This window comes from Melanotaenia boesemani, chromosome 3, assembly GCF_017639745.1.
Source record: "Melanotaenia boesemani isolate fMelBoe1 chromosome 3, fMelBoe1.pri, whole genome shotgun sequence".
In the NCBI taxonomy this organism is placed as follows: Eukaryota; Metazoa; Chordata; class Actinopteri; order Atheriniformes; family Melanotaeniidae; genus Melanotaenia; species Melanotaenia boesemani.
Window position 1 is genome coordinate 4,656,141 of NC_055684.1, and position 18,952 is coordinate 4,675,092.

Here is an 18,952-nt window from a genome sequence, read left to right on the forward strand (position 1 = left end):
GGCCTCCTCCTTGAAGCATCCCCTTTAAAGGAATCCCAGACATTATTATACTTGCAGCTCACACACACCTGGAGTGGCGGCAGTGCCTTCCCCGATGCCAGAGTCCTCCATCTGTCACTCTGACACTGCATCAGCTCCAAGGCAGAGCAGGCTGAGCCTACCTGATGAATGATTCAGCACACTGACAGGGGACCAGGACGGAAGTGGAGCAGCAGCAAATGTGCAATTTATGTTTTAAATCAAGCAAACACACACATCTTGCTTTAGAAACTTTTACTTTCATAGTTAATCCATCCACTCATACTTGATTTCTTTGCCTTCCTCTGCCTGACAAGGTTTCCTCTACTAATATCCCAAACTGAAGGGAAACTTCAACTTAAACTGTGTTTCTTTTGAACTGTGTTTTCATGTTGACGTATATGTAAACAATTTGCACCCAAAGATGCTCCTGGTTGCCCTGTTTGCTACCTTTTTGCACAGCAGCTATGTAGATAAAAAAATCTAGTCTTTCTTGACATGATTGACTTTGTGGCTAATCTCTGAAGCACAGAAGCTCTCTCACCACTGAGACGGGACCACTTTGTGGTTTGAGGCTTGCAATCAATTGTAAAGTGCTTTAGTGCAACTTGTTCCAAAAATGGACGCTCCATAACTGCACATTTGAGCAGTTATACTGCTGATGGAGAGCATGTTTCTTCACCTTGTGTCATCTCCCTTGTGAACACTTACATGCCCTGACACCAAAAAAAATAAAAAATAAAATAAAAAACTACCACTCATCATTTATATTTATATTTATATTTATATTTATACTTATCGTGGTCCACAGCAGGAGTAAAAATGCTAACGTCAAGATGTGGTGAAAGATGCTTGAGTTAAACATCCATCCTGGAGTTTGATAAAACACAGTTAGGCAGGCATAATTATTCCAGTTTATTGAACATTTTTGGATTGCATTCACCACCTAACCGGTGGCATCAACACATTTTCATTCCCAACTCGTCTTACATAAACATCAGTTTTCAAGCTACCCGCTTAGCATCAGTTTCCAATGCCTGGGGAAACTGCTTTACAGCTGCATTTTTGCCTTCCGTCTTGCTGTGATGTGAAGAGAAACGCCAGCTGAGTTAGTAGTAAAAAGTGAAAGAAAAATGTCAGTTTATAGCGCTGAGTTAAGAACAAGTAACATGGATTGCTTACCATGCATTCATGAGAGAGGGAGGAGGTGGATAAACACTGGCTCAAGCACAATGCTTTTCTTTCAATCCCCCCTTTACCCTGCTGTTTTGAACTTTTTTTGTCTGTAATTTAATATTCCTATTAATTTACTTTTTATCTGTGGCCTCCTGCTTGCTCAGCCATTAATAGTAGTTAAGGTATAGCTGTCAAGGTATCATTAAAAGTGCTTGATTAGGAAAACCGGTCAGAGGGCAAATTCATACTGGTGCGGTTTGGTCCACTTTAAACAAACCCTGGTCTGCTTCCACAAAGAGTCCAGCTTGTTTGGAACAGTGTGACCCTGGTGTGTGGACTAAAGAAGTGAACTCTGGTCTGCTTGAAAACTGGGGGTCTCGGTTCACTTCCAAGTGAACCCTGGTGCAGTTCTTTTACAATGTGAAACCAAATGAAGCATCCAGTGAAGCAAAGAGGGAAAGTGATGTAGATCAGCATGGTGGATATCTGGCTGCTGCTCAAATTTCCCTGCCCAGTTGAATCCCCTGGATTATCCTGGTGTGAATACATCCTTAAGGCCCATTTATGCTCTACGTAATAAATGGAGCCTTGCATCTGCCCTCTGCATTCTTTACATGTATAATTTGGTTTGTTTTCGGGGCCGTTGTAGATCCCTACCCTGACAGAGCAAATAGAGACGTACCACCAGAAACCATGGGGGCATGCGACCCGCAAAAGAAACAAAAAAAAGACGCCACAATGTATGTAATGGCCTCATGGACCACGCTATCAACTGCACTACCTCGTTTTACGTCTTTGTGTAAAAATGTACATTATCATGATCCCCTCCACCATGTTTGTTAATGTCTGAAACTAATGTCGTAAGTTGGAGGTGAACTCTGCACTGCCCTCTGGTGGATGTATTGGTAACCATGACAACTCAAGGACACATGAAGGTATGAGGGCAGTGATGTTTGAAAAAAACATACCTATTTACATTCATGTAGGGAGCATAAATGGGCCTTTAGAGTTTCTTTTGTTCACCTCATAGACTCAAACCCAACCGCTAAAATTCAGAGCACCCTGATGAAAATCTGTTTTACAGTCCAGCTTAACAACTCAGTAAAACAGTTCGTGGCCTTTAGGAATGTAAGAAGGAGCTACTGTCTATCACATACAACTTCCTCTCAAGCAAATCTGTGAACTTTGTTTTACTTGGACTTTAAGTGACCCAGTCATCAATGCCAGTGTCCTTGCACGCACAATACCAAGCTCATGAACTGGTAAAGCTGTCATTCCAGGTAGTGATCACACCTGCTAGGTTTACTTGCTAAATCCAGGAGTGTTTCCTGGCCTGTTTAGTTAACATGAATGAGAAAAGGCACTAGCCTCTGATGAATATTTCCTACAGTGTGTGAGCACCACATAACTGCAGTAGTTTAGATTACATCACCTTCAGCCTTGCCCGCCTACGGTCATTTGTCAGGTTTTCTTTTTTATTATTAACTGGTTACAATATGTGTACACAACCTTCTGGCATGTCCTCCGTCCTTGGGCTTATAAATGAAGTCTTGTAAATATTGAATGAGATTTTGGTTTGCTGAGTAGTCTACATCATTGTTTATGTTCTTTGCTTACCGCTTCTGTCCCTGAGGACAAATCCAGCCACTGAGTTTTATCATGTCTGATGTAATTCAGCCCTTCCTGCAGTTAATGTATAAGTGGCCCTGAAGAAGATCGATCTGAACCAAAGGCTTTGTTTACACACAGAGTGATGTAGACTGAATAATTAATAGGTAGTCTCTGACTGAACATACGACTTATAGAAGTATTAGTAAAAATTTATTTTAAAGTTGTGACGTTTTATGTTGTTTTGTTTAAATCAAAATAAGTTTTATTTGGATTTGTTGTGTTCTGAAAATGTCATGCCTTTTTGGCATCTGCTGTTCAGGTTGGGCTTGGTTTGCTTGGGCTTTACTCTTCTGAGGATTTTGGGTTCAGTGCTCTGGTTCACTATACTTATTTGATTTTATAGAGCTTGTCTTCCTTTCACTCAGTTTTAGAATAAAGTTTATTTTGGTAAAAAAAAAAAAAAGGAAAAGGTAAAAACAGTAACACAGGGGTGGCCAACGTCGGTCCTCGAGAGCCACAATCCTGCAGGTTTTCCAAATTTTTCTTACAACACACCTGACTTAAACTGATGAGTCATTGTGCAGATCCTTATAGGCTGTTGGATTCATTTAATTTGAGTCAGGTGTGCTGGAGCAGGGAAATTTGGAAAACCTGCAGGATTGTGGATCTCGAGGGCCGACGTTGGCCACCCCTGCAGTAACACCAACCAGTAAGAGTAAGGAAAGTCAGACTACATAAGAAAAAGCAGGTGTAAAACTTAAATGTGATAACAGGACAAATGTTACTACAATGCACAATAGTTTTAAATGGTTATTGGTTAAAGACACGTTATTATACTCACTACTCATTTTTATCAAAGTAAGAAAAACGCCCAGTATACTCTACAAAAACCTTAAGTTCAGTATAAATATTCATGGTTACACCACCAGGCTCGCAGCTGAGAATAATTTTACTTTTCATTTTTACCAAATTACATATCAAAAATCAAAAGAACCATTGAGTTAAAAATGACACCACAGCAGCATTTAAAGCAGAGAATATAGTTATAAAATCATATGTGTGTATTTGGGTATGTGTATGGATATGAGAATCCTAACCGTGCATATGCGTGCATACATTTGTATTGGTATGGGTATGTGTGTATATGGTATGTGTGTATATATGTATAGGTGTATGTATTTATGTTTGTGTGTACACATATGTAAATGTACATATATCTGTCTATCTGAACTTACACATGGACTTTCTTGTGTTATATGTATGCATACTTGTGTGTTGATGTGTATGTGAGTGTGTATGTAGGAAAGCATATGTGTGTGTGAACACATAATATTATTTATTTCAATCAGTAGTTTATGGACTTATGTGATATATTTAAAAAGATATTTGTCTGCATAAATTATATGTGCATAGACATTTGGTTGTACTTAATAACCCCAGGAAGAATAGCAGCAGCTGTTGGCTGCAGCTAATGGGATCCAAATAAAAACTAGAAATGAGTCAGCAGCAGTATGGTACTATTGTACGTTCACACAGATCATTAGTTGTCATATTGCACAGTTCAGACATTACTGTCGCTATGTGAGTGTTGTTGAGTGTGAGTTTTATTAGCTCTGACGGTCCTGCAGCTGGTCGCTGTATACAGAGTCCAGGGGTGACGGTGTGGCCCCTTTGACCCTTTGTTCTGTTGTCGCTAGCTGGGCCAAGTCCCTCCTTTTCTTCTCCGTGGAGTTGTACACAGTCCTCAGTATAGTGCTCTGATGAGTTCCTGAGCAGAAGAGGTGGCAGACCAGTTTTAAATCTGGTTATATACTCCACAAGAACAGAGAACTTTGCTCTTGTTCTCACAGCCTTGGTTTGGGATGTCTTGTGGCTTGTTTTTGAAATCAGCTGAGCAGAACTATTCTCGTGGGGTGTCCGAGAAAAATTGTGTAAATGGAAGGAACAGCTGATCGAAGCAGTGAGAAAGTAGAAAAATACATCACGACGTGGTAAAGACACCACTGAGTGCATAACCCCGACCTGCCACGGCACGGTTGCTTGTTAAAGGCGCACTACGTAACTTTCCAACCATAAAAGCCTGCATTACAGATTCGTTTGATGGCACTGTGACGTCTACTGTGCATTTCTGGAGCTGAGAAGCCACTCTATACAACTTTTTCGTTCGTGATGTTGCAGCCCAGTTTTGCTTTATGCACCGCATCACACACTAGCAAACAGATATCAACACACCCGCTGTTTTGAAGGTCCACCGTGGCAGATTCAGCAAAGAAATGCAAGAAGTCATAATCAGGGGAAGAGAAGAAAAGAGAGAATGCGGTAGAGCAAATAAAAAAAGGACAAGAGTCAACATCAAACAGTCTTTTACTGACAGGAGAGATATCAAAGTTCGTTCCACCCATTCCACCACATCCACGGCCACAAACCAGGCCACGTTGGTACTTAGGTGGTCTGAGGTGGGCCAAGAAGATATCCTCCACACCATAACACCAGCCGCAGCCTGAAGCGTTGATCCAAGGCAGGATGGATCCATGTTTTCATGATGTGTCCAGCAGATTCTGAGCCTAGCATCTGAATGTGGAGCTGAAATGGAGACTCATCAGACCATCAATGTTTCTCCATCTTCTGTTGTCCAGTGTTGGTGAGTGTGTGTGTTGGAGTTTTCAGATTGCCCAGGGTTCTACACCTCTGTGTTTAATCTTGTATGTGGCTGCAAAGTTGTTACTTTTTCTTCTATAAACTTATTTCCATGTTTTGATTATTGGAAAAATGAGAAGTAAATGCACAACGAGGTCTAGGCTTTTTGAACGTATTTACGGAGGATGCCATTTAACGCAACTTCACGTGGGCAACTAGAAACAGAGTTTCTGGAAGAAAAGCCAATGAGCTGGCAGAGCTGAATGAAAAACACCCACAGAAGCAAATCTGGTAAAAGTAAAAGAAAATTAAATTATTAGAGGAGCTGAGGGACCACAACAGCCACAGTGAGCCGTACCAACAAGTGGTATAAGCCATTAGAATACATTTTCAGTTCGGTGGGAACACAAACCATGCTGCACTAGGAATGATTTTACCCTGATAAATAAATTCTGGGTTATAAAAATTTCTGGAAATGTTGGCGGAAAAGAACTAAACTAAATGCTCACAGATGCTGCCATGTGATCGGCTGGTTAAATATTTGTGTTTTGAAGTTGAACCTGTATCAGGTGGACCTAAAATTGGGGTTAAATGTATAAACAAAAGCATTAAATGAGCATAAAACAAAGCCTAAATATCTGTATTTTAACATGATAAATTAATTCATAACATCTAAGCTGTTGTTCGTATGTAAACAGAAAAACAGCTGCTGTACCAGTACTACTGTACTACTACGTTTTGCAGCTGAGTCTTGAGTGAGTGTGTGCCAGTTTAGTCGCCTCCTCCTCCCGTCCAGAGGGGCGGGGTCCACATGATGCTACATCAACACTAGCAGCTAGTTGCAGATGTAACCGGGTCGCTTCCACCACCTCCGGGTGTCCCCGTCGCGGATAAACGACATTTTCACCACTTTCTAACAGAGGAATTTAAACATTAAACGGTTTTAATTGCGTGATAAATATATTTATTATAAAAAAAGACACCGCGGCTGTGAGACCGCCTGTCCGCGGTCAGTCGGCGTGATTCCGTGGGCTCATCGGCACCATATGATGTGAATCGAGAGCTGGAGACCAGAAAAGCTCCGTGTAAGTGTTACCCGAGACATTAGCTTTTTAATTAACCTGCTTGTTTATCGTTGAGAAACGTGACAACATTGTGAATGCAATGACCCTTCTGTTTGAGTATAAGTCCGTATGAGTTATTATATTTATACACAACATGCAGATTTAATTACCACCACGGCTCTCAGCAGCCTGTATTTGAATAATGTTGCTTTTTGTAAAGTTTTATTTATTTCTTCTCAGTCTAAAGTGTTTGTTTTTGTTTTGTTTGTGTATTTAATATGCTTAAAACTATCATTTGTGTCTTTAATACATCGCCAGCCATCAACTCATGACAAGGAACTATAATGTGTGATGATGCTGTTGTGACATTTCCAGGTGCGCTGCTGTGTTGAGCATCATTATCTGCTGTAGCAGACATTTGCTTCAGGCTGTTTATTTTATATTCAGAAGCCATTTCCTCTAAAATCACTCTAATTCTGCTGAAACTTCAACATTTTTCAGTTTGAATGAATATTTTAACATCACTGCAAGTTTAAAACAAGCTTCTCCCTGACTTCCATTATGCATCATGAGATGGAGGGACGTGATTGGCTGTAGTTCTCCATCTCTCTGTGTGGCAACAGCCCTTCACATGCACCCAGCAACTCCATATTCCTCATGCTGTGGTGATTCTCTGAGGGGCCCTTTTTTTCTTTTTGCAGCATCCAGCGTGGTAACCATAGCAACTGCAGCCTGACCCTGGGCGTGCTTGTTACAGTTACTTCAGGCTTGACCTGAATTTCTCATCCCCAGGCAGCCAATCACAGTTTGGACAACTGACCTGCTTCTCACATTGATTAGTGGTCAAGCAGCTGTGGGTGAGGCTGAAAGCGTGCGCGTATGCGCATCAACATTTGATTTGGCTAAATGCTCGGCACAATGCTTGTTTATTGACATGGATATGTTGGTTGCATCTGTTAAAGAGCAGAGGATTCTCTGGACTGTGCTGTATTTTTTATAGATTTCGTGCTTTTCTGGAGCTTTTTGATTCCCTGATAGAAAATGATATTGTTGAGTTGTCGCCGACTTCTCCGCCTGTGCCTGTAAAGGAATTCTGGGTAAATAAAATCCCTCCTGGCCGCATAGTGTTGGAGAGTTTGGAGAAATAAGCTAATTTCTACGGGGATACACAACAGGGGAATGGGGCCAAATTTACAACTAAGAGCTATAACCATGAAACTTTCTGTGTATATTACTTTAATTATTATTATTATTATTATTGTATTGCAAGTTTTCTGACATTTTATGTTAACCGTTAAAATTCCAAGCCACTTTGTTTTTTTTTTTTTCCACCTGTATTTTTCTTTATTTAAAAACAAGCTTTTAACTCCAGTCAGCATCAGTCATGATGTTTCTCAGCTGTCACATTCTGAGGCTAAATGATGTAAAATGAATGTATGAATAGATATAGCAGCATAAAGGCCGACCAGAAGAAGAAAGCAGAATTTATTACTAACAGAACTTTGTAGAAATAACACACAGATCAACAGTGACCAAGCCTTTTCTCATCTCATCGTTCTCTCAAGTCTTGGCTTTTAGGAGAAAAAATATTGTTATTGAAACAAACACACAACAGAAACTATTTCCATGTTTCCACTTTTTCCTCATTTCCAGTTATTCCTGCTACTATTTACCTGCTATCCTCACTAAACCAACTCCAGCTCAGCTGCTTTGTGGCGCCACCGTGCATCAGAAACGTCTTCTTGGCTTTATTCCAGCCATAGAGGAGCATTATTTTTCTTCTTTTCACACACACATAGAACTTTCTGCTCACTGGTTGATCTTTGGCTGCTCCTGATTGGACGTTACCGTCAATCTAAGCTCTCTGATTGGTGGAAAGTCTGACAGGAAGTGGCTTCATCATCATGTCCAGGTCTAAATAGAGGTCTCTTAGCAACATAGTAGTGAAAGTGATGTTTTTATGATGACATGTGATAAATAATGCTGTTATCATGGATCATTGTGGATTTACCAGATAGAGTCTCTGAATAAAACTACATTTAGTGGCTGGATTGTAAACCTCCTGGATGGGATAGAAATGCCTGGAAAACTTCCGTAGATCACCTAAAGGGTAACAATTCATCATAATTTACCCCAAAGAGCTACACACTACCATAAATTATTGACGAAATACGTTATAACCCTCGGGGGCACTGGCTATCTAGCAGAGCTTTAAGGATTATGAGATAACCAACCGCAAATACTCTTATTATAGCAAGTGCATCAAATCTGTGATCATTTTAATTCTCATACTGCAACATGCAAATTAGGTATAATATAGCCAAATTGTACTAATTTGCATATATTTCTTGGGAAAAAATCTAAACAATGGATTAAACCAGATTCAGATTTTATTTTTTATTTTATTAACATTATAGGGTCAAAGGTTGGTACCGGGGAGGATTTTGTATGTCTCAGTAACCAGAAAAATCTAAATTTTCACCATGTTTTTTGGAAATAAATGCTCTATAAATCAGGCTGTGAAGGAGATACCAATGAACCCTTAAGTAAAAACTTTAAAAACATGGAGAGGAGCATAACTGGAAAGCCTGGTGTGTAGAAATGCTGCGAAACATAAGGAAAAAAGTCATTTTGAGAAAACAGATCTTAAACTTTTGGATTGTAAAATTCAACACGTTTTTGTTATAAAACATTATTTGCAGACGTTAGATCCAGTCAGTCGGGTTTGGGTAAGATCCCCCGTACAGCCGACATAACGGGTGCAGACAACCACCACGACGCTGCGCTCCCTGAGAAAAGCCAAACTTTAGGTGAATTTTGGAGATTTCAGATGTGCAAGCAGACAAAGTTTTGGTAAATAAGTACATTAAATGTGTATTTTTGACATTTTCTTTAAACTCTAATCTTTCTTTAATCTCTAAACTGACCTGGTGATGGGGGGACAACAGAGGTTCTGCCTGTCGTGTCTCGCTTTAAACTTGTCTTCCATGTCTCCCTGTGAATGTCTTGGCTCTGCTCCCAGCCAAACTCCTGACTCATCCATCCTCACCTGTGGAGTACCTAGGTATAAATCGCAGGAAATTTAATTTTTGCCTTCCTTCAGGGGTCAGTAGTGTGAGTAAGTATTTTTTTTTCTTTTAAGGGGATAAATGAACAGATGTTGTGGATTTAGAGGCAGAAGGCGCTCGTGGAACCGTCCCCACGCTGCCCACGGCTCAGCTGCAAGCTCCCTGAGGTGTCAGCTTGTTGTCAAAGCCAGACTCTGTAGGAGGGCCTATTTCTGTCCTAAGTCCAAAGAACTGCTCTCTCTGTGCAGCAGCTTCTCTGCCTGCCTGTCATTGTAATGCCTCTTCTGTAGCTCATCCTGCAGACTTAACACCATGTCAGCGGACCTGCTGAGAGGAGTAGCCATCAGTTTGTGCTTCCTTCAACAAGATATCAAAGCTTCTGTTCACAATAAGCAGCCTGTTGAAAGTGAAAGAAGAGATTAGTTGATTTGATTGTCTGTTTACAGGAAATGGATCAAGTTTAAATCTTTTTTAGGCTGAAATTGGACAGACTGAGTTGTTTTCAGCTTCTAAAATGCAGCTTCAGATAGTCACATGAAAAAGAAGTACACTTTAATTTTTCTGGTTTTATGTATCAGGATACAATAAAACAATCACCTGCTCCAAACCAGGTCTTAAACTTAGTTGATTTATGTGTTTTATTTATTTATTTAACGAAATCTATGCCAAAATAAATCTGCTCCATGATTCAACAGCTTGCAGAAGCACCTTTACCAGAAAGTAATAGTTTTCTGTTATTAGTCTCTCATGTCATTGTGGAGGAATTTTGATCCTTTCTTCTTCACAGTGTTGCTTCAGGTCTGCAGCCTTTGTTTGCAGGAGTAGGTCATGTCAACACCTCGATTGTTTTCTTTTTCAGCCATTCACTTGTAGATCTGCTGCTGTGTTCGGGATCATTGTCTTGTTGTACGAGCCAGTTTCAGCCAAGTTTTAGCTGTCAGGCCTCCAGCACCGTGCTGGACAGCTGGTATGAGGTGTCTGGTTTTTTCCTGCATTCTGACCAAACATGTCCACCTTGATCTGGTCTGTCCAAAGCACATTGTTCCAGAAGTCTTGTGGTTTGTTTAGACCAGACTCAGTCAGACTCAGGGGCCACATACAACACAATTTGATTTCAAGTAGACAGGGCCAGTAAAATAACAGCATAATAACCTATAAATAATGAAAACATCCCTTTAGTGAAACGATGTAAAATAACATTATCACGATGTTTACATTTAATAAACTCTTCCTTTAGAAAAACGTTATGAATAACCTTAAATTTGTGCTTGTCCATTTATGGACAGAAAATTAGAAAATACAGTTCACCTTCAGTAAATTAGGGGTGTGAAAGCCTTATCTGGACAACATCCTCCCTCCAGAAGCAGGCCTCGTCCATGCTGCAAAATAATGACAGAGGCAAAACCTCCTAGTCTGTCAGTAGCAAATGCTAGTTCTGTTCACTTCTGTCATGACTACGTCATTTCCTCACCATGATGCTCGCACAGCTCAGAATAGTAACGTCAGAGTGGAGGGCAGGCCGCAGATGTCTGCAAGCCCATCTTATTTATTCCCTGCTAGTCTTTCAGGAAGTTTTTTAAAGTCTCCCATTGTGTGCCAGTTTCAGGGCCAAGAATGTCTTGTTGCCCTGAAACCATGTGAGCCACAAATAAACAAAGAGATTCTATGTCCTCTCCTCAGAAATGAGACTGGAATCAATAAGGCATTCACAGCCAATGACCCATGTTTGCTGCTCTCACATGACGGCAGTGTGTCTGTGCTATTCAGCCAGTTGTGTTAGGAGTGATTATAGAAATTCCTGAACCCCGTTAGCGTGGCTGAGTGCTGACTGGTGTGTTGATTGTTGCAGATGTGATGGATCAGCAGAGGGCGCTGCAGTCTGGTTGCCTGGTCTCAGGGGTCCGTACGCCTCCCGTCCGCCGCAACAGCAAGCTGGCGAGTCTGGGACGCATCTTCAAGCCCTGGAAGTGGAGGAAAAAGAAAAACGAGAAGCTGAAGCCTTCAGGAAGTGAGTGTGACGTGAGACTCGTGCATCTGGAAGCGGTGGCAAACAGCCGATGCTTCGGGAATCACCTTGGGGACAGGAAGATGGGGGGGCTATGTTTACAACTAGTTTTATTTCCCATGCAGCCTCTGCAGCTGGTTTCATGAATGTTTTTGTTGTTTAGCAGCTGAGAAGAAGGCAGCTGTACGGCAGAAGAGAGATGACCTCGTCAGGCGGAGCCCCGGGGACACGGAAACAGGTGCACAATCAGAAATTAGCGCACACTCCCAAGCATGCACACAAATGACTCCAGGCTTATCACAGCTGACTTGTTCAGCCACATGATGCCCAACTGCTACCCAGACTCATGGCTGTCTTCTCTGTGGACTGTATGCAGAGTCCGGTCTGGCCTGCGGGGGCAATGGCGAGGATCCAGATACCCCAACTCACTCTGATGGGGAGGACAGAGATGAGGAGCCTGAGGCGCCTTTGGCCAGCGCCAACGAAGAGCTTGGGAGTGATTTAGAGGCCTCAACAGGTAGAGTCCAGATCTGTGGTCTGAGAGCACACAAAGCACTGAATTTATATTAATTTTCTTAGGTTGGTGGTTAGGTTAGGTTAAATCTGTCATTACAGCACCAAGAGCTGAAAAGTGTTTATGATTAAAGCCGCTGTAATCAATATTTATATACAAGCAAGTCAAGTCAAGTTACATTCGGTATCTTGGTTCACTTCAGTCACTGCAGTTGCTTCTAGTGAAACACTCACACAGACACACACCACGAGTAATGTGCTTAAGCTCTTCTTCAGAAGGCCTGTTTCTCTTGCCTCCTCTCAGGAATGAGATCCCCAAAGTAAATGAAGTATATCTTCACTTCAGTTCATCTAGGGATGCTTAAAGTAATCCTCGGAATGAGTAAAGTAGTCCTAGGAATGAGTAAAGTAATCCTAGGAATGGGTAAAGTAGTCCTAGGAATGAGTAAAGTAATCCTAGGAATGGGTAAAGTAGTCCTAGGAATGAGTAAAGTAATCCTAGGAATGGGTAAAGTAGTCCTAGGAATGAGTAAAGTAATCCTAGGAATGGGTAAAGTAGTCCTAGGAATGAGTAAAGTAATCCTAGGAATGAGTAAAGTAGTCCTAGGAATGAGTAAAGTAGTCATAGGAATGAGTAAAGTAATCCTATGAATGGGTAAAGTAATCCTAGGAATGAGTAAAGTAATCCTATGAATGAGTAAAGTAATATGTGCTGAGGAACTATACTACAGTAGAATGTAAAAAGTGAACCTGAGCAGGTTTCCAGGTGTTTAATTGAGGTGTTAGGCAGGTAAATATCTCAGGAAGCCATCGGCCGATGATGATGATGATGATGATGATGGACGGACACCTCTATCAATGGTCAGAGTCAGGAGGATCCAGGGATAGCCCCACATTCACCTTAGAAACACCATGAGGGTCCAGGAAGAAGTGAAGCCCAACATATTCTATGATAGGAAGAGTGAACCCTTCACTATTAACCTCCTTCATCTCCATGGAAACCAGCAGGACCTTCATGGTTCATTTCAAACAAAGGCAGTCATAGAAGAAACATTAGCAGAGTTTTTAGAGTTGGAATCAAACTTTTCATCACAAACAGCAACAGTAAGACATGATTTCTGGTTCTGGCTGCTAGCTCCAGAGTTTCTGTCCCACAGTGACGAGACAGATGTCTTTGTAACCAGCAGAGTCTCTGCTGTCATGTGACTCCTTGTTTGTGTGGTTTGCTTGAAGTGGAGAAACTAGCAGAAGGAAAATAAGTTACAATAGAAAATAAATGGGGTTTGAACTGTGTTTGGTTTGGATACCAATGCTTGAGTATCTTCTCATTATTTTGTTAAGCTACATGCTAGCATTGCTGCTTCCTGTTGTCTGCAAACATCTTCTGTACTGCCCAAATCTCATGCTACATCTTATACAGAGGGGTCTGGTCAATCAGAGGTTAAAGAGGGCTGCGTTCCACTTAGAGAAATCACAGCTTTTTTGCATGTTCTACAACTAACCAGCACGAACAGGTGCAGAAGTAAACCCATCTTGTTTCTGACACTTCTGTAATAACCTCACATGTCTCAGCTTTCTTTTGAGACCAAGACTTTACATTCAGCCTTTGCGGTTGTGAAGATATACTATACATAATACATAACATATTAATATTTAACTGAGACTTTTTCAGTTTTCAAGCAGAATTTGGAAGAAGAGGTATTTCATATCTGAGCATTACAACAAGGACTCCTGCTTTCACATAACAGATACAGGCAGCAACAAGCTGAACATTTAGCTTTGAAAGAGCCAACTCTGTCCTATAAAAGCTGGATAAAAAAGAAAGATAGAGCAGCCTTTATGCACATCTTTGATACTCTGTCTCTTCTGGATGGGAAAATGTGTCCCTGCTGAGTAGGAAACTCACCCTACCAGCTGTTAGTGTCACATTTCATAACTGTCTGTGCTTCACAAAGCATCGGTCGCTGGAGGTCGAAGGCTGCTCTCATCCACATATCATACAGATAAAGCCGCCATTCACACACGTGTGTTAATGTTTAGGTTCACCCCTGGAAAAAGAGAAGAAAATTAGAAGTGCTTATAATTTTGACATGCAAGCATTAGATGTTGTTGCGCTGTTTGTCCACTAGATGGAGCTCTGACTCCATTCAACCCTCTGTCCTCACTGCTGTCAAGTGGAGCTTGAAGACAGATACCTATATAACGACGTGGTGAAATTAAAAATGACTTAACATGTCATCAGTGTCCATTTAACTCTGTTTGCGCTGTGTCATAGTGACCCGTGCTTCGTTACGTTGGTCATGCTTTACAAATATGTTGCATTGCTGAAGTTGTGTTAAACTAACTTAAGTTACTCCCTGTTAGCAATTATATCACTGTGGTTATCAACCTAGCATAGCATTAGCTAACAGCTTAAAAGCCAGTAACTGCAGAAATAAAGCAAGTGTACAAAATATTACAGAGTACAGAACAAGCTTTCATCTCTCCATCAGCTGCATGTTGAGACACATTTAAAATGTGACCAGAGAGGAGGGAAAAGTTCAGATGATGAACATTCTTCAGCTACTGTCATGATGTCCTGTCACTCCTAGATTTACCTTGTCAGAAAGTACTAGAATGTGACTCAGGCCGTAACAGCAACTTACTCTGTGTGTTGTGAAGCAACATAAGTGACTATGTTTAAAATACAACTCTGTTATAGATGACACTTTTTTCCAAGACAAAGCGTCTATTTTAGTTCGTATGAGTCGTGACTTCATGGCAGAGAAAATAATGGAGTAGAGGGCTGAATAATTAATGTTTTGCCATTAACTTCACTCATTTTATTGCTTATATATAACACAGATACACTTATGGCCTAAAGATAATTTTATTTATATAATTGGTTTACAGTTATTTATGCTACTATTTACCTGCTATCCTCACCAAAACAACTCCATCTCAGCTGGTTTTTGGTGCCACCTTGCAAGCTAATTAATGCATGTACCATAAAAAAAAATTACAATGCAAATTTAAAAGAAAAATAAACAAGTTATAGATAGATAGATAGATAGATAGATAGAAAGATAGATAGATAGATTATTTATTTATTTATTTTATTAATCGGCCGATAAATCGGTTAGCGGAATTTTTTTCTTCCAAATATCGGCACTGACCTAAAAAAATCTATATGGGTCGGGCTTTTCTCACAATGCATTTTTGGAGGAAACAGCCTTCAAATATGAGTTCTGCATGTTTCCTACATGCTTGCACACTGACAGAAAATCCCAATAGGTTTTGGAAAGTAAAACGAAACTAGCAGGTCTTATCCTATGATGACGTTTGATGGATGAAAGCACAGTTAGCAGGATTCATTCATTTGTTTGACTGGAAATGTCAAACAGTGATGGGGTCGAAAGACTTGTGCTTGTGGATTTTAATTTAAATCCCACACTGTTGAAAAAGTGCAGGAAATTGTTGAGGTTGATTCTGGTTGAAAGTTGTTTTTTTTGTTTGTTTTGTCTTGTTTTCTTTTGAGCAAATTAAATTGCAAAGTCTCTCAAAATTTAACATTAGGGAGTTAATCAAAAATCAAAGCGGACCTAAGATAGCAAAAAAATGGTAAACATTTGGCCACAGCATTTGGTTTTAAGATTGAATGTACAAAGCAAACATTAAACTACAATAAGAGGCTGACAAAAGCTAAAAACAACCTCCTTGTTTTGCATTAACACCAGTTTTAGATGTTTTAATAAAATTGAGATCAGCATGACTCTGGTTGTCCGCTAGGTGGAGACAGAGACCTTAGAAACAGCAACACCTTCTCATTAACCTTTGCTGATGTTTCATTTCCAAACAAGACATGACTGAAGATTTAAAGACAGCGGGAGACCCCGATCAGAGGGAAGATGGAGAAGAAGAAAGCTCCTCGCTGGCTGATCCCAGTAAAGAGCAGGCGACAGGGAAGGTGGAGGCCATCGAGGGGAAACAGGAGGTGGTGGCTGCCAAGCCCCAGAGACGAGCCAGCACCCCTCCTCCCCCAAACCTTCCCGTCAAACTGCTCACCAGGCTGGGCAGCCTCGATGGTGAGTTTCCCCGTTCATCTCACGCCCATGTGATGTCCCACCAAACGGAAAGAGAAAACTCTTTTTTTTCTTCTTCTTCTTCAGGCGCTCCTCTGGTGCCCGTCAAAAAGTCCCCAGCCACCTTACCCAGGAACTTCACACTCCCCAAAGACCCTCACGGCTCTCTGTTGAGAGGCAGGATTTCCACACCCACTGGGTCCCCCCACCTGGGTGCAGTCCACCAACAGCTGCCCCCCAGCTGCATCATCGAGGAGCTGCACCGCACGCTGGCCAGCAAACACAGACAGGACAGGTTCGATTCTTTCAGCTTCTCTGCTTAAATGTGACAGAAAGAAAGGTAAATAAAAGCTTTTCTCCACACAGGAGAGGAGGAAAGAAAAGAAAAAACATAACCAGGCCTAAATTCATAAGTAAACCAAGTAAAATATGTCCTGGTTCAGCAGTTTCCCCCCTTCTGTCGTTGTTTTCATTCCCCTCCTGCTGCTGCTGCAGGACAACACTGAACATAAATGTGTGAAGAAAGAAAACACAATGTCTAGCAAATACCAAGGAAGTCTATAAATGACTTTTATTAGATACATCTGCTCTCACTGGTGATATTTAACCAACCAAGTTTTCACCAATTATGCATATAAAAATGTAAAATAAATAAAATTATGTAAATGTGTAACTGAGGTAAAATATTGTTAATTTTTCTCCTGAAGTTTCAGGTTGTTCATGTTTTCTAAAAGGATGGCAAATTAAATATAGATATCTTTTTACTTCTTTGTACTACAGCAAAGGGAAAAATTCTGAGATTTCATATTTATAGGTCATTATGTTGTTAATTTACTGGTCCGGCCGGCTGGGGTCAGCTAGAACATGTACCCGCTGTGGAGTCATCTGTACCCCCTAAAAAGGGGAGTTGATTTATTTTTTAGTTCAGGTTTCACATTCAGTGCTGTCTAATCTCCAGATTTATATTATTTATTTAAAAACTACATTGATCAATTTCATATACTTTAAAAAAAATTATTAAATTGATACATATTAAATGTTTTATATTTTATTATATAAATATTTTTTACATTTATCTACTTTTTTATCTACATATTTCATTTTTATTTTATTTACATATTTATTCTGTTTTACATATTTATACATTCGCGCGTTCATTACAACTTCCAGATCACAATGGATCTACTAAATTACCAAACATTTAATTCCAGGTACCTGGAACTGAAAAATCCAATACAATTTCATGTTATGATTAGAGGAACTTTTCTAGAGCTAGAAGTTATTTAAAGTGTGTGTGTAGTAACCCTGACCGCCTGAACTGACTCACTTCATCATACAAAAACAAAGATAGACAGAACAAAAGCCATCTCAGTCTCCCGACCTACATATCATCAAGTCATTTTGGGGAAATCTAAAAGATGCCGTTCATACGAGAATTTACAGAAACTGGAGACCTTTTCAAAGAAGTATGGGAATCTTTACCATCTGGGAAAATAACGCCTACAAACTACTTCAAGCTGCCATTGATGTGAAAGGAGGAAATGCAGGATAATAAGAACTAGATGATGTAAACCTCTGATCTGGGTCATTTGGGAAGTTTCTGTTTTTTTTTTATTTTTTTATTATTTTTTTGTTTACAGGTTTATTTACTCTGGAGCTTTTGTTGAATGAATCCTTTGCTAAAGTCACCTCTGACAGGCTCGTCTTGTGACATGTGATCTCAGTTTCCAGACAAAGGAGGCTCGCTCTTCTCCGAAACGCAGACTGGATGGCCGTCTGTCCCGCATGTCCAGCACAGAAAGGGAGCCACCAGCCGGGGGGTCGGAGAGCAAGAAGGAGTCTGACGAGAACAAGGAGAACTGGCGTCTGGACGAATACTTGAGTGACCAGGAGAGCTGGAACGAGTCTGTGATCTCTGGTTGGTCTGCTTTAATATTTATTCTCCCCACTCTGTTAGATGTACACAGTGAGGAGAATCTGGACAGCGGAAACGAATCAGCGTAATCTCTGCTGGTGTCTGTTACAGTCAGAGAGTAGCAGGGAGATTTATGCCGCTGGTGTAAAGTGTCAGCGACCTGTCAACATCTGCTCCGGTGACCTGATTCCCGCTCATTCATGTGGGTCATCGGTGCACAGCCGCCTGCCGGTAACCTGTCTGCAGCTCTGGGGTGGGGGTGTTAAAAGGGTGGATGGTGGCGTTGCAGCAGATGGAACGGACGTGCACGCCTCCACCACGTGGGTGACGTGTTATAAATGTTTCAAAGCTACAAAGCTGGTGAGATTTTTACCAGATTCGTTCATGTTTGAAAGCTGGGATGGAAAGCTGCTTCCGTGTGAAATCCTACGAGCTTGAATCGAAGGCAACTGGACGTTTCTCTCATCCAAAAGCCCTCTTTAGTTCTAAGATGACTGGTGAGGAGATCCAGGTTTACAAGCTGGAGTTTAGCTGTTCACACATGAGGATTATTGACCCCCCCACCACCCTCTGGGTTGTTAGGATCATTGCTGACCTGCCTGACAAAAATGTGCCTTGGTCACATGACTCAGTGTGAACTTGGTTCAACTTCCCGTTGAACATAGATGAATTCGTTGGGCTGGCTTTGGGGAGCTGGTGGGGGGTGTATTGTGGTCTCTGGGGTGCATAACCGGGACATGGGGGCGGGCTCTGGGTGGCTGTCTGGGCCGGCCCTGCCCTCTCGGGTGTTGGGCCGGGCCATCCCCGGGGCGGTTGGTGGCTCTCGGGCTCACAGGGCCCTGCGTTCTGTCCTCGACTCCCGCTCTGGTGCCTGGTGGTGCTGG

The 18,952-nt window shown here is 41.2% G+C and overlaps 1 protein-coding gene and 1 long non-coding RNA gene across 6 annotated transcripts in view; one reads left to right on the forward strand and one right to left on the reverse strand.

The window, feature by feature from the left end:
- The window catches only part of phactr3b (phosphatase and actin regulator 3b), a 61,753-nt gene that overhangs the window by 13,778 nt on the left and 29,023 nt on the right, over nucleotides 1–18,952 (forward strand). Inside the window, exons 1-7 of one of the 5 annotated variants that reach the window (XM_041981276.1) lie at nucleotides 6,275–6,527; nucleotides 11,424–11,582; nucleotides 11,743–11,817; nucleotides 11,956–12,096; nucleotides 15,932–16,156; nucleotides 16,241–16,448; nucleotides 17,878–18,071. In XM_041981276.1, the coding sequence (XP_041837210.1) occupies nucleotides 11,429–11,582; nucleotides 11,743–11,817; nucleotides 11,956–12,096; nucleotides 15,932–16,156; nucleotides 16,241–16,448; nucleotides 17,878–18,071 (997 nt within the window). In that variant the 5' untranslated portion in view covers nucleotides 6,275–6,527; nucleotides 11,424–11,428. Of the gene's footprint in view, nucleotides 1–6,274; nucleotides 6,528–10,259; nucleotides 10,542–11,423; nucleotides 11,583–11,742; nucleotides 11,818–11,955; nucleotides 12,097–15,931; nucleotides 16,157–16,240; nucleotides 16,449–17,874; nucleotides 18,072–18,952 lie in introns of those variants that run through there. The other 4 variants (XM_041981277.1, XM_041981275.1, XM_041981273.1 and 1 more) reach the window with 4 other exon arrangements.
- On the reverse strand, nucleotides 8,879–11,437 carry LOC121637244. Its single transcript, XR_006009817.1, has 3 exons — nucleotides 11,379–11,437; nucleotides 9,434–9,971; nucleotides 8,879–9,295 (listed from the first exon to the last, which is right to left on the reverse strand). It is a non-coding gene; the product is annotated as an uncharacterized LOC121637244 (long non-coding RNA).